Source organism: Eremothecium cymbalariae, chromosome 2 (assembly GCF_000235365.1).
Source record: "Eremothecium cymbalariae DBVPG#7215 chromosome 2, complete sequence".
Lineage (NCBI taxonomy): Eukaryota > Fungi > Ascomycota > Saccharomycetes > Saccharomycetales > Saccharomycetaceae > Eremothecium > Eremothecium cymbalariae.
Window position 1 is genome coordinate 452614 of NC_016450.1, and position 13864 is coordinate 466477.

At 39.3% G+C, this 13864-nt stretch overlaps 5 protein-coding genes across 5 annotated transcripts; 1 reads left to right on the forward strand and 4 right to left on the reverse strand.

Annotated features, from left to right (window-relative positions):
• Positions 1 to 540: 540 nt before the first annotated feature.
• Positions 541 to 2271, reverse strand: MRN1 (Mrn1p; the record flags this gene model as incomplete). The annotated part of the gene is made up of 1 exon (XM_003644749.1): positions 541 to 2271. The coding sequence occupies one exon, from the start codon at positions 2269 to 2271 to the stop codon at positions 541 to 543; it is 1731 nt and encodes a 576-aa protein (XP_003644797.1).
• A 1803-nt stretch (positions 2272 to 4074) lies between these two features.
• Ecym_2234 (uncharacterized protein) lies at positions 4075 to 5115 on the reverse strand (the record flags this gene model as incomplete). Its single annotated transcript, XM_003644750.1, has 1 exon — positions 4075 to 5115. One exon carries the CDS (start codon positions 5113 to 5115, stop codon positions 4075 to 4077), a length of 1041 nt encoding a protein of 346 aa, XP_003644798.1.
• Positions 5116 to 5451: 336 nt separating this feature from the next.
• Positions 5452 to 6432, forward strand: NBP35 (Fe-S cluster-binding ATPase; the record flags this gene model as incomplete). Its single annotated transcript, XM_003644751.1, has 1 exon — positions 5452 to 6432. The coding sequence occupies one exon, from the start codon at positions 5452 to 5454 to the stop codon at positions 6430 to 6432; it is 981 nt and encodes a 326-aa protein (XP_003644799.1).
• A 197-nt stretch (positions 6433 to 6629) lies between these two features.
• Positions 6630 to 10637, reverse strand: NUP145 (nucleocytoplasmic transporter NUP145; the record flags this gene model as incomplete). The annotated part of the gene is made up of 1 exon (XM_003644752.1): positions 6630 to 10637. One exon carries the CDS (start codon positions 10635 to 10637, stop codon positions 6630 to 6632), a length of 4008 nt encoding a protein of 1335 aa, XP_003644800.1.
• Positions 10638 to 11180: 543 nt separating this feature from the next.
• On the reverse strand, positions 11181 to 13847 carry SPC105 (kinetochore-microtubule binding complex subunit SPC105; the record flags this gene model as incomplete). The annotated part of the gene is made up of 1 exon (XM_003644753.1): positions 11181 to 13847. One exon carries the CDS (start codon positions 13845 to 13847, stop codon positions 11181 to 11183), a length of 2667 nt encoding a protein of 888 aa, XP_003644801.1.
• Positions 13848 to 13864: the final 17 nt, after the last annotated feature.

Sequence of the window (13864 nt, forward strand, 5' to 3'; positions counted from 1 at the left end):
ATAATAGGCCTGCATGAATAGACAGGAATATTCTTGCATACCTAAATCTACTTGTTAGTTACTTTGAGAGAAGTATCAAAGCGTAAATTAAAAGATTCTTTTAAACAAAATGAAAAATAAACAAAATGAAAAATTAAAAATATGAGTTAACAAAGAAAGGATGAAAGAGAGGAAATAAGGCATTCTGAAGTGAATTATTCTGAGAAAAAAGGACTAATTCTTTTCTCTGACAAGGGCAGCGCAGCAATTGATCGCGAAGGATAGAAACAGCTGTTGTCAAGGAGGAAAATAGAAAGCCCCAAAAAACAGCGATGGACATCAAAAATGATGATAGAATAGTAGTAGTATTAGTAATAGTAATAAAAATAAAAAAGGCATTTTAAGTCTTTTTTATACGTTTTTATACGTTTTTTGTTTGGTTGGTTTTTTGTTTGTTTGGTTTTTTGTTTTAAGTTTTTGAAGATTGTGTGTGCTGCTTGTGTTTGCATAAAATAATAATAATAATAACGATGATAGTAATACTAATAATCTTTGTGTATTCTAGCAGAATTGGCGAGGAACATTACCACATCTATCCTTACCAAAGTTAATTTTCAAATCTTTAAAGGTTGGTATCGATTTAATTTTATCAATCGCCAGAATAGCGCTGCTAATATTAGCAAAGTTGATGAAACAACAGTTCCTCTCGTATAGAAAGTTAATTTGCTCAACTTCACCAAATTCTTGAAATACTGATCTCAAAGAGGTTTCGGTGAAGATAGGCTGTTCCAATTTTCTATCATCCTCAAAGTCAATATTTCCCAAGTAAATGTTCCTTGAAGCACCACGGGAAACTGCCAAAGCTAGCGGATTGGGTAATGGACCTGAATGCTTACCCCAGCCAATCTTGCAACGCTTGTTGTGAATAGTTAATCCATGTAAGGAACTCATTGCATAAAACTGCGCAGCTGCTGTAGGATCGATGAAAGTGACAAAACAAACGTGACGATCATTTAATAATTTAATGTGCTGTAACAGCCCACCGCGAACAGAATTGCAAATTTCTTCTAATTTGACATCCTTTGGCAAGTTGCCAAGGTAAATCGTCCTGTTCCCCAAATTGTTTGCACCACCAGCGCTAGTGGCGATTGCAGCCGCAGCTGCAGATTGCTGTAGTAAAGTTTGCGATATTAACTCTCTATCGTTAGAAAACAATGGCTCCATACCGGGCTGAATGCCTAAAAACTGCGCAGCGTTATGCTGCTGCGTCTTTGTGATGAATGCACATCTGTCTTTACCATAGAAAATCTTTTTTTGTGCATAATACGGATTGACGTTGGCTAAATTTGCAACCACTTTAATGGCTGAAAAGATGGACGAGAAATGAACAAATGCGATTCCTTTCTCGGTCACAATCTTAACACTTTCAACTTCGCCAAAGTCTGCCAAGTCATTTCGTAATTTTTCTTCCGTGATCGTTTCCTCATTCGGATCTGCCCCCCATTGAGCACACATCTTCGGATTCGTATTAAGCTTCCCGAGATACACATTTCTAGTGGCCCCATCGTTATTAATACCGGCAGCCACAATTGGATCAATCTGCGTTGGCTTGCCCCATCCTATCTTGATGTCTCGGTCGTCAATGTTTAGTCGCTTCAAAATAGCATCAGAATGAAACAAAAGAGCAGAGTTCTCATCAACAAAAGAAATAAATGCACACATCTTTTCCGGCAAAATCTTAACGTCCTCAACCACACCAGATCGAACATGGTCCAACAACTCCCGTGTGGTAATATATGGCGGTACATTACCCAAATACACCGTTCTAGAAGGCGCAGATGTGAAATCCTTTGGATTACTCATCCGACTTGACTGGACTGCCATAGGGCGATGGCCCACCTGTGCTGGATACTGCGCCATCATATTCATACCGGGCTGCTGCGGTTGCTGTTGCTGCGATAGCTGCTGTTCGAAAAGCTGCTGCTGCTGCTCCACAAGCTGCTGCGAAAACGATTCATTAGACGAATCTGAACACAATCCAGATGAATCATACCTGCCAGAGTTTTGTGGCATCACAAATGTATGAGCACCCTGAGAGTCATCATTATAAGCTGCTGCCGCGGCTGTATTCACCCCCCACGTCTGATCATACATAGGGTCAGACCAGGCGTGCGGCCTATTAGACAACGAGAGATCAGATGTTGGAGTCATCGAATTCGATTCGCTCAATGGCGACTGCATTCGCGACGGATGCTGGAAATTCAAACCTTGGTAGGGATCTTGATATGTCATTAATCAACCACTATTAAACAAAAACAAACAACAATGACAAGAATCAAAAAAAATGCAATAATAATATTTTGCAAAAAAAAATAATATAACGATAATATTAATAAAACCCAAAAAAAGATCACAGAAAGCTTCTTTTTTCCTTCTTCCTTTTCTTTCGTTTTACCAAATAAAACACCAATATCCTGGGTTCCTTATCTTCTTTTCTTGTCCTTTCCCCCCAACCAATGTCAGTTTGTAATATACGCCAGGTGTACGTGTATGGGCCCAAAAATAAAATTAGTAGTACTTAATATAACAAAATAGTAGAATAACAGCTGGAATCCACAACTCAACCACGTATAAAGTAAAAAAGATAACAGAACAGCCGTGCCTCAAGATTAAACGTCTCTGGAATTCAATTCAAATTGAAAAATACAACAATAAAATAACAAAATAACTTGGGAAGTGAATCAAAAAAAATTAACAAAAAATTAAAACTCAAAAGGAAAAACGAATATCTTATATTGGAAGATAGAACAACTAACGCTTATCCAACTTTTATGTCTCTCTGAAAATGCCCACAGTTCCTTGATCGCACCCTGTATATAAATAATGAAATCAAACCAATCAAAATTCCACCACCAAAACTTAAAAACAAATTATCTTGAAAAGAAAGATCAAAAAATCAAATAAATATCAAAAAAAGTTCCAATTCCAAAATAAAAAAACAATATATTATTACTACGAAAACAAAAAGCCTTCCTTTTTCCTCTTATTCTCTATCTCTATCGTCTCTTCTGCTTCTTCTCTCTTCGTTTCTCTTCTCTTCCCCTGCGTTGTGTACCGTAAACCTTTTTATTCTCAGCAAATAAAAAATAAAAGCTCTCTTGTTCTTCCTCTACAACTTAGTTCCTTTCCCCTTTGCATAAAAAGAAAGCTCTCAAATCGATAGAATATATATATTAATATATATTAATATACCTAGAACCTCCTTCAATGGAACCTTCTATGACCAAATACGTGTATCTATCCGTTTTAGAAGGGAGAAATCGTTGTTGTTGAAAGTAATTAAAAACTGGTTGAAGGAAAAGGTGAAGTTCTAAAACAGAAAAAAATTATATAAAATTTGGTTGACTAGCTGCAGCTACAGAACTGAACGATGGATAGAAAAATCGACCTTGAAAAGAGAGTAGAGCAGTTGTTCAAGGCCTAGTGCTTCAATTCCGTCGTGTGTGCAAGGGGCGTGGTTGCGGGGCTTGGACAGGGGTTTACGTGGGTGTATGTGGATGATATGTACGTGTGTGTATGTTGGTGGTATATATAGTAGTAATTCTTTTGTGTATGTAGTTTTGGAGGGAGAAAACAGAAAGGGTTTTTCAAAGAAGCAGCTGGTCAAATGGGCCTAGAGATGGAGCTGGTGGCGTCTCCATCGGGTCCCCGCCGGCGGGGACCCGATGGAGAGGAGGGGTGATAGCAGAAGTTAGACTGGGTTTTGGCAATTGGGAGTTCCGAGTTGCTATGTACTGCAGCCAAGTTTTTTTTGTACAATGCCGCAAAAATGGTCAAGAATAGTTTAGTTTCGCCGCCACAGGATGTAACACGTGTAGTTTAGCAGGATTGAGCGATAATGGATATATAGGTGGTCGTGTGGGTGTGGGGAGGATGTAGATAGAGTAGTTTTACGCAAGAATGGGTAGTTTTTGTACGGTGAGTGGCTGTTGCGAGTCATTGGGAAGGGTTGGGTGAACTGCTGAAGATATTTTCCGGCTGAGCAGGCATTGGGCTGGAGGGAGGATGGTAGGGAGTCCCACGGTTGGTGGGGGATCATTCGGTTTCTGTGTCGGAGGCCGTTTCTGATTCCGTCACAGGATCTGTGACAGCGTCAGGCGGATGGTACGGCGCGAGAGAATGGGATGTGGGTTTGGTGAGGTGGGTGGTTGATGAGGTGTGGATAATCTTTGGATGGATGGACACTGCGGGTTGAAGTGAGGTATTATTTGTTGGGGTTTGGGGCGGAGGAGGAGACGTAGGGGCATGAGGAGACGCGAGGTCAGGGTGTGTAGTAGGGGTTGTGGTTGCCGACAGGTCCAATTGGTATTTTAATGGGGAGATTGATTTATTAATTCCTCTGAATTCGAAATCGTCAGGCTGGGGGATTCTGGGAGTCTCAAAATTGGATTTCAGGAGTTTGGGAGAGGGATGTGGTGAGGCTTCGATTCTTGGTGCACTGCTGGACGTGTCTGTCGATGCGAATTTGTGCATTATGGAGCTATCCGGTAAGTCTGCAGAGGGGGGGGACGGCGAGGGCGAGTAACCCTTGGATTCGATTGCAGCTGATAGTTGCCTGATTTTAGCTTTTTTTGAATTAATTAAAGCTATCGATGCTTTTTTAGTTTTAGATAGTTCCTCTTTGAGTAATGCACACTTGTCTTCGCTAAGGCGCCACATTCGTGCCAGGTCCGCAATGACACATCGAAGAGTCCATGCATGATCCGAAGGCAAGTGTGGAAGATCATAACTTCCAATCTGCGGTAAATCATATTCACGGAGCTCAGTAAGCATTTTGCTCGGATGATGTGCATCTGTATAGTCTGTTTCTTCGAGCACCCATCGTCCACAGCGTTCGATGACTAGCCAATCTCTATATATAACGTCGGGTGATTCGTACCTTTCGTGAATAAAATCAAGAAACGGCTTTGAATCCAAATCCCATTTTGTTTCTCTTCCATCAACACCTATTAACTTGTTGCGAGTATCAATCAATAAATCCGATTCTTCAGTATATACTCCCAATGTTTTAAAGACCTCACCGTGTTCGAATATCTTCACATAGAAGCATTTACTATTCTCTGTTTTTATATTCATTATATATAGCTGTTGAACTCAAAAGCCTTCTTTTTGGTACACTATTAAGTGGTCTGGTTGATAACTAACGAACTAACGAATATTAGAAGCAAAAGAAGTGTTTAACTCTTCCGTTCCTTTTATTCCTTAAACCTTCATCGTTCTGCGTTTTGATAATTTTGTAAAATGACCGCCTTGTGGAATATTTGACATTGATGATGGCTTACAAACTTTGAAAAATTATACATGAAAAATCAAGTTGAAATGTTTTTTAGTCATCATCACCACTTTTGTTTAAAGATTGAGCAAGTATACAATAGTAACGCTTTAAGGTAGCAGCAGAAGCATTTTTAGGAGATGACAGAGGTTTTAGACAAGAACGAGGTGTATAACAATGCTTATGAACTTAAGGAGCCTGAGCCTGAGCATTGTCCTGGTCCGGAATCCGAAAATGCAGGGAAAGGTGATGCTTGCCAAGGTTGTGCAAATAAAGAGATATGCGAATCTTTACCCAAGGGTCCTGATCCTGACATTCCTTTAATAACAGATAATCTTTCAAATATCAAGCATAAAATATTGGTTCTGTCAGGAAAGGGGGGTGTTGGTAAATCGACTTTTACTAGCATGCTAAGTTGGGCTTTGTCTGCAGATGAAGAGTTACAAGTTGGTGCGATGGATTTGGATATATGTGGACCTTCGTTGCCGCACATGCTTGGATGTGTGAAGGAGATTGTGCATGAGTCTAGTGTAGGCTGGACGCCCGTATATGTGGCAGATAATTTGGCTACGATATCTATACAGTTAATGTTACCAGACGACGACTCAGCAATTATATGGAGAGGTTCAAAGAAGAATGCGTTAATAAAGCGGTTTTTAAAGGATGTATATTGGGATGATCTTGATTATTTGATCATAGATACTCCTCCAGGTACATCGGACGAGCATATTTCTGTTAACAACTTTATGAAAGAATCTGGTATTGATGGCGCTCTAATAGTAACCACTCCTCAGGAAGTTGCTTTACTTGATGTAAGGAAAGAAATTAACTTTTGCAAGAAGGCAGGTATTAAGATATTAGGATTAGTCGAAAATATGAGTGGGTTCGTATGCCCAAACTGCAAAGGTGAGTCTACCATTTTCAAACCAACTACAGGCGGTGGCAAAGCATTATGCAAAGAGTTGGGTATCAAATTTCTTGGTTCTGTACCTATAGATTCACGTATTGGTCAGTGCTGCGATAGAGGGGAAAGCTTTTTGGATATTTTCCCCGACAGTCCAGCCTCCAATGCCATTCTTAATGTGGTGGAATCATTACGGGATGCTGTTGGGGATTTTTAGTTAACTACAGCCCCCCCCCCCCCTCTCCCTCCATTTGTAAATGATCTTCATCCTTTCATGTTAATATGCATATAGTTACAATGAGCATATGTCGGCGCATTTGTTTCCTGAATATTTATGCTTCTTTATTCTGTAAACTCTATTTTCTTTATATTCATTTTCGATTATGATACATGATGGTACTTAAGTCATCTATTCTACAATGAGGCGAGGGAACGTTTTAAATATAAAGTTTCTGGTTGCCCTAGAGGCAATGCAAGCAACCTATCCCTGAGAATGGAGGCTTCCAATGATTCTCTATACTTTTCCAAAAATATATGGCAAACCTTCTTAGATATGGCACAACATACAACAGATACTTCCCTATATGTGGAAAATTCATTGAATAAAATTGGTAACTCATTAACTAATTTCATCAACAACTCTTTATCATCATTATTATCCAATACAATATTTGAATATTTTTCAAAAATTCCCAATCCTTTAGACCAGGAATCCATTTCATAAGAAGGGAATTCTTGTAGAAGTTTATGCAGAATCAGTAAATTCTTACTGGTTCCATCTAATATTAACCTTGGCGCAACGTTGGTAATTACTACTTTTTCCGCGGCAGAAAACATTTTAGCCTTGAGTAAATTTCTTGCTTCAGAGAGATGATTTTTGTTATACTTGTCATATAAAGCCAAAAATTGGTAATAGATGTTCTCTGGAATTTTCAATCTTGATAATAATTCAGAGTTGGGAGCATTTGAAAAAAAGGTTATTTCTGAACTAATCAAAAAGTTAACTTGTTGCTTGGCAACACGATCATCTTGTAGGAAGCATAACACAAAAAGGGCTTCGTTGCGCATACCTTCAATTTTTAGTTGTTCCACAAACTGTAGAGTTATACGATCACGTAGTTCGCCTGAGATATTATAGTGGCTTAATATCTGAACAAAGAACCACGGTAGGTGAACGTCAAGTGATTTTTGGTATATTTTTAAGTTACCTATTAACACATCTGGACTAATATCTGGGCAATATAACTGCAAAATACTGGCAACAATATCATTCTTAGGAGGAGCGTTTCTGACAAAGGTGTTCTTTAAACTAGAAATAACCAGTTCTTCTAAAGACAACACATCAATATTGCCGTAAAATATCTGGAGTCCAAAATTTGCCAACCAAGATAGCTCTGCAGATACACTGATCATAGTGGAAGCGGCAAAAGGAGAGCCGGTCAATAATTGATAGATCTTCACAATGTTAGAATCCACCTTAGCACCAACTTCCTTCCACTTTGCAAGTTGAGACTTTGCCAAATCCCTTACAAATGGATCATTAGAACCTAGCAGAGTAACTAGCACAGCCAAATGATGATTATTACTAGCAATAGCAGCATTTGTTGCTCTAGTTATATCTCTCTTAACCAAATGTAAAAATATTGTTTCGATACCTCTAGATTTCGCTAATTTGGCTTCTATTTCGGATTCAATCTCGCACACAATCCAGTCACATAACATTTCATATCTTTGCTTTTTAATTAAGACTTGCCTAACCTCTTCTTGTTCAATATCTTCTTCTAATGTAACGGTATCAAATAAAACCGAGGCTAGTTTCCATATTCTATACTCTTGATCAAATTTTTCATAGGCTTTGGCAATGTCGGTAAATGTTAGTGACCATCCCTTTATAATAGGATAATTGTTACCCCTTGACTCAAGAATAGCCGTTTTCAAAGATTTTTTAAAAACAATATCTATTGATGACTTATAGGTATGCAAAGTAGATGCCAGGCGATGTTTATACCAATTTGATTTATTTGTTGCACCTTTGACAACTAGTGTAGAATCATTATTGAACTTCGCAATATTTTGATGCGAAGATAGCTTCATCTTTCTCTGAATATATTTATAGGCTTCCATATTCTGTTTGAATGGCTTGAAAAGAATATCCTCCACATGCCCGGCCTTCTTCAATGAAGCAGGGGGAGCAAACACAGATTTGTAGGAATCACCAGCTAACTTTAACTGTTTTTGCCAATTAGATGAAACTTCCAATCTTGGATCCACTTCTAAACCTTCAAAGTCATCCTCTTCAACATCTGATGGTTCATATGGTTTTTCTTCCAGAAACTCCGGCATGGCTTCAGAATTTTCCTCAAAATTAGCAAACATTACGGAATTAACGGATAGATCGTCTTTTATGGAGCTACTCATATCAACATCACCATCAGATGGGATCCGCACAATTTGATCAAACGTGCCGGGAACAAAACCGTCATTATTCTTAGCAAATGCGGACCTTTTTGGGATTGCAACAATCCGCTGCTTAATTTCTTCTTGTTTGGCTGCTTCTAATTCTTCTTCGTCAACTTCGACGTCTGAATCATTTATCAGCCCCCAAATACTGAAATGTTTCACCTTAAAAGTCCAAATACCACCATATGGCTTATAAGATATAAACTCCATTTCCCTCATGCATTTTAACCTTTTAACAAAGTACTGAACTTTTGAGATCTCAGATGTTCCCGTAATTGGCTGGTTTGTTCTCTTCTCGACAGGGTAGATACGTTCTAAGGATATTGTTGCTGGAACATTCAGGCCTTGTCCGATTGACGGCTTGATGGAATCATCAGGATACACTTCAACTGTTTTGTTTTCATTGAATGCAATAACTCTCCCAAACAAGTTACCTCGAAAATCATCTTTAAAATCCGTTAAATCAACGTCTAAATCGAAAGAGATGCTGCCGTACCGCTTACGACCAATGACAAAATTTGGAATAGCAGACAATTGTTTAATTGGTAACTTCTGTAATTGTTCGATAGACGGGGAACACCAGTATTCATCATTTGGGTTATCCTTTCCGGCAAATTCAATATCGTATCGCGTTTCAGAATTATCCTCGGTAGAATGCCCCTCGGCTTTTGTAAGCGTGAACACCTCGGAAGTGAGAGGTCTGTCGTCTCTATTTTCCCCTAGAACCTTTACCTTAGTTATCGAACTGTTACCGCTTAATAAGCGTAACTTTTTAGCGGCACTCCTATTTGGATCAATCTTCAACTTTCGCATATCTGATAAATCTGCCCTTTTAACCAGGGCATGAAATTGTTTGCTTTGCGGAATGTTCGTCGAGTTGCTTCCAAGAGACTTTAGATCTCTTAATCGCTGAGAAGCTTCTACAGTATCCTGATTCAATACCTTCCTAAAAGGGGAAAAAAGTCCTTGTGTGGTTTCTCTGCTTTTGATTGAATTCAATCTGGAGCTTAATTTGCTAATTAACGTGGATTGATTACTCACAAGAAGGGGCGGAGGCGCTGCAGAAGACGTTGAAAACGTCCGTTTCTTCTCCACAGCAGACGGAAATTCGCTTACCTTCTTACCTTCCAAGGATGATGTTATAGATTCAGGCATGGTAGACACAGGAACAGAAGTCAACTGCAGCCCATATGGGTTAGATTTTAATGAATGCAGTTGTGTGTTCTGCTGCTGGGCGATGGGCTGACCAAACGCCATCTGCGGCTGGGAAGACGCGTTACCAAACAAATTATTATAGGGCTTTCTACCAAAAATTTGATCATTCCCATCGGTACCTCCCGCCACTTTATTATCGAAGACACCTGCTTTGCTTGATGCCGTGCTGCAATTTGTCCCAGTTGCCAAAGAACTCGCAAATAATCCTCCGTTTGGCGCGGAGGAAGGGGCTACCGTTTTACCGTCGAAGAGCCCCCCAGGGGATGCAGAAGTATTCTTAGTAAGTATCGTGTTATTGCCAAATAAACTACCACCGTTGGCACCTAAGGGGTTTATGGCGGTGGGAACATTAGTAGAACTTGCATTTCCAAAAATACCCCCCGAGGGTGTGCTCGCAGTTGCATTATTAACACTTCCAAATAAAGTGCTTGTGTTGGGATTCGAGGTACTAGTATTATTGCCCTGACCAGACAACCCCCCTGCTTGCTGCCCTTGTGGGTTAGTCTGATTGAAAAGCCCCGTACCAGACGTCAATTTATTGCCAAATAGACCTCCAGATGGACTTGGGGTTGACACGTTATTTTGGTTATTGTTGTTAATGTTGTTGCTACTAGAATTACCAAACACACCACCATTTGGTTTCTGGTTAAGGGCAAACACAGTGTTTGCCGGAGTCGGAGTGGACGTCGGGGTGGATGTATTTATACCACTGAATAGTGAGTTACCACCTGAGCTAGCGCCAAACATTAAATTAAATGTATTGTTATGAATTCGGGGACGGTAGGGAAGAGTAATTTACCCGAATCTAATGGGAAGTCACACAAATATCTTAATAACGCACAAACTTCACAGACCTAGTTTAAGTTCCTAATTTTGAAAAACAACAAAACACCTAAACTGGGAATTGACGTGATTCCACTATACTAGGACACCCTGAGTGATGGTGTTTTTATGCTTCATCAAAACAATCTTTATACCTTAAAGAAATGTTCAAAAAAAAATTTGTCAATCACGAAGTTCGTTCTGAACTATGGTCGGGTAAGTGGATAGAAGGTTTGTACGACGTGAAAAGTCTACGCATTAATGTAGCTCCATGCATCGCATGCGCGTCAAGCAATAGCATTAAATGGTAACCAGGGGTATCCAAGGAGAGTGTGGGAATAGGATATTGTATATTTACAAACAGAGATTAAATATTATACCGCTTGAACGAAGAAGTTTGGTATCGTATGACATGATAGTATCGGAATGAACAGGTTGATGGGGTGGCGAGAGACACAAAACGGGGTCCTAAAGGAAGATTTGGACGTGCTTAAACCAGGGCAAAAGTTTCCTGGTGCGTGCATTAATGTGCTGCTCGAGGAGGGCTTGTGTGAGGTCGTCGCCATAGAGTATTTGAGCTTGCGCGGAGATCTTTTTTGAATTAGGGGAGTTGATGACAGATATAAAATCTGAGACGTTAATGTAATAGATTACTTTGGAGTTCGAGGAAGCTTCAAAGTCAGTAATCTTGATAGTTAGATCATGGTCGTTGCGGGTAAGGATTTTTGAAGGGAATACGTATTGAAGTCGTTGGAATTCGGCGCTCAGTTTTTCTATCAGATATAATTCTGCTTGTAAATCTAGAATTAACGAGAATGCGTTGGTAGATTTCTGCTTTAGTTTCTTTGTAATGTATTTAAAGATATTTTCCTCGAAGGATGATGTCGCATTTAAAGTTATTGAGACTGCTTGTGGATTATTGGTCTTTAGTAAGTCGAAGCCGATGTTTACTTTGTTGGCTTTTAGGCTAAGATGCAACTCAGACCCTACCAATTTAACAAAGTTGATGCCAGTAAATAGCTGAATCTGGGAGAACATGTTCTGCAGTTTTTTTACATCATATGATGAATGGATCTTTTTTCTATTAAGCAAGGCCTTCAGGGAATCAATCTCTTTTTTAACCGCCGCGATTTGAGAGTGCAGTTTTGATTTATTCTCACGAATTATTGTTCTCTGTTTTTCAAGATCTTCTAATCCATTCAATTTGACCATATTATCAGAGAGCTCACGTTTTAGCTTTTCGATCTTCATTCTTTCAGCAATGCTGGAACCATGCCTAACAACTGGTCCACCGTTTTTCAGTGTCTGGAGCTCTCTCATCAAAGTCTGTTCGATGGTCTTCACACGATCTTTTATATCGTTTATTTCATTCAAGTGTTTTACGACGCCCGCATATTCTGTCTGCACCAATGATAAGTTTTCTTCCAAAACTGACTTGATGCCCTTTAAGTGTTGGCATCTCCACTCAAGCCAAACCTTCTTAGCCTCCATTCTAGCAAATGATTTAATCAATACAATTTGTTCATTCATCAGCTTTTTTACTTCATCACTTGATTCAAAATAACTCCTGAATAGAAGCGGTGGAGAATTATTCGATATTTGTTCTTGAACCTCATGAAACAACTCCTGAGAATCATGTATACGACGATAAAGCTCCTTTACTATGAAAGAGTAAATCTCCAAAATCGGTATTTGCAAATACAATGCATTATAAATTTGAGCTGTGGATACTTTTGTTATATCTTCCGTGTACCTAAATTCAATCTTTTCAATCTTTTCAATTATTTGCAAATCTATGAGAAATGAAACACCAGTAGCATCAAGAAAACTTTCTAAGGATATAGGCTCAATGGCTTCCTCCTTAGAAAGAACTTGAAATTCTTTGTATGAGGATTCCTCGAATGTATCTCGGCTTCCTTTCTCAGGAGAAAGAACCATAATTGAAGATGATTTCACGTTTTTATCTGGTGAATACTCCGCTGGAAGAGGAATAGGTGACAGTCTCTCAGCATCTGAAAGCTCCTCATGCACCTCACTAGTCTTCTTTGGAGATATATAGCTACCATCAGCTAGCTTCCTTCTCTTGGACGATGAAACCTTTAACAGAATGTCATTGGAATCTGACCGCTGAACTTCCTGTGTCGACGTAACAACTTGGGAGGAGGGAAAATTCCCCATTGCTTGGGGTCTTGCTACTTTTGTAAAATCCATCGTATCTCCACCATAAGAAGCTTTTTCATTCAGTTCTGGTTCAAATATATTTGTCATTTGCATCGTTGACTCCTCCTGGTCTTTCATACGGTACTCTCCATCCATCAAAGCTGGACCCAGATCCGTCAAATGCATTAGATCACTGTTAATTGTTTCGTCTTGAATAGGCGGAGTATTTCGTTCTTCCTGTTGTAACGGAAACGAATCTTGTGCCTCGTTCAGAATCTGTTGGCCTGTTATTTCCATCGATTCTTCAATCATTTGTGGTTCTGCATGGTCGTCGTCTTTTTCAGACTCCAGCGTCCCTGTCATTTCCATAGATTCATTAATAACGTGTAGTTCATTAAATTCTTTGGGATGTCCAACAGTCTGAACATCAGTTAATTCCAAAGATTGTTCATCGTTTTGTTTCACGATACTAGATTCATCATTTTCAACATCTGGCTTGGCACTATGTTTTGTGAACAACTGAGTAATTTCCATGGAAACCTCCTTGTCAAATATAGGTTCATATGATGGAGACTTATTAATTTCATCAGTCGCCTTTTTGAAAGCAGTAGTAACTGGATTAGTAAATTCCATAGTATCGTTTTCATTCCCATTGCTTTCAAAGGCATTGAGCATGCTCTTCCTCCTAGGTTCTCTAATCTTCGTAGGAAGTTCTGGAACAAAATCAAACTTATGTAACGTCACATCAGGAGCAAATGAAACCCTACGGTTCAGCTTAGAATGTAGTTGTGTGGTGTTAATCCTAGATGTAGTGTTGTTTCCACCAAGTAGCTGCTCTTTTGTCAACCCGTGAGTAGGGAACTGAATCTGAGATGTTATCTGCAGAGTATCTGAGGTTCGATCTTCTTCGTCATAGTTAGATTTTTGCTTCAAAATACTTCTAGGAGGTAACGAATGCCTCTTTTCAGAACTCATCTTGGACTTAAGCTTAT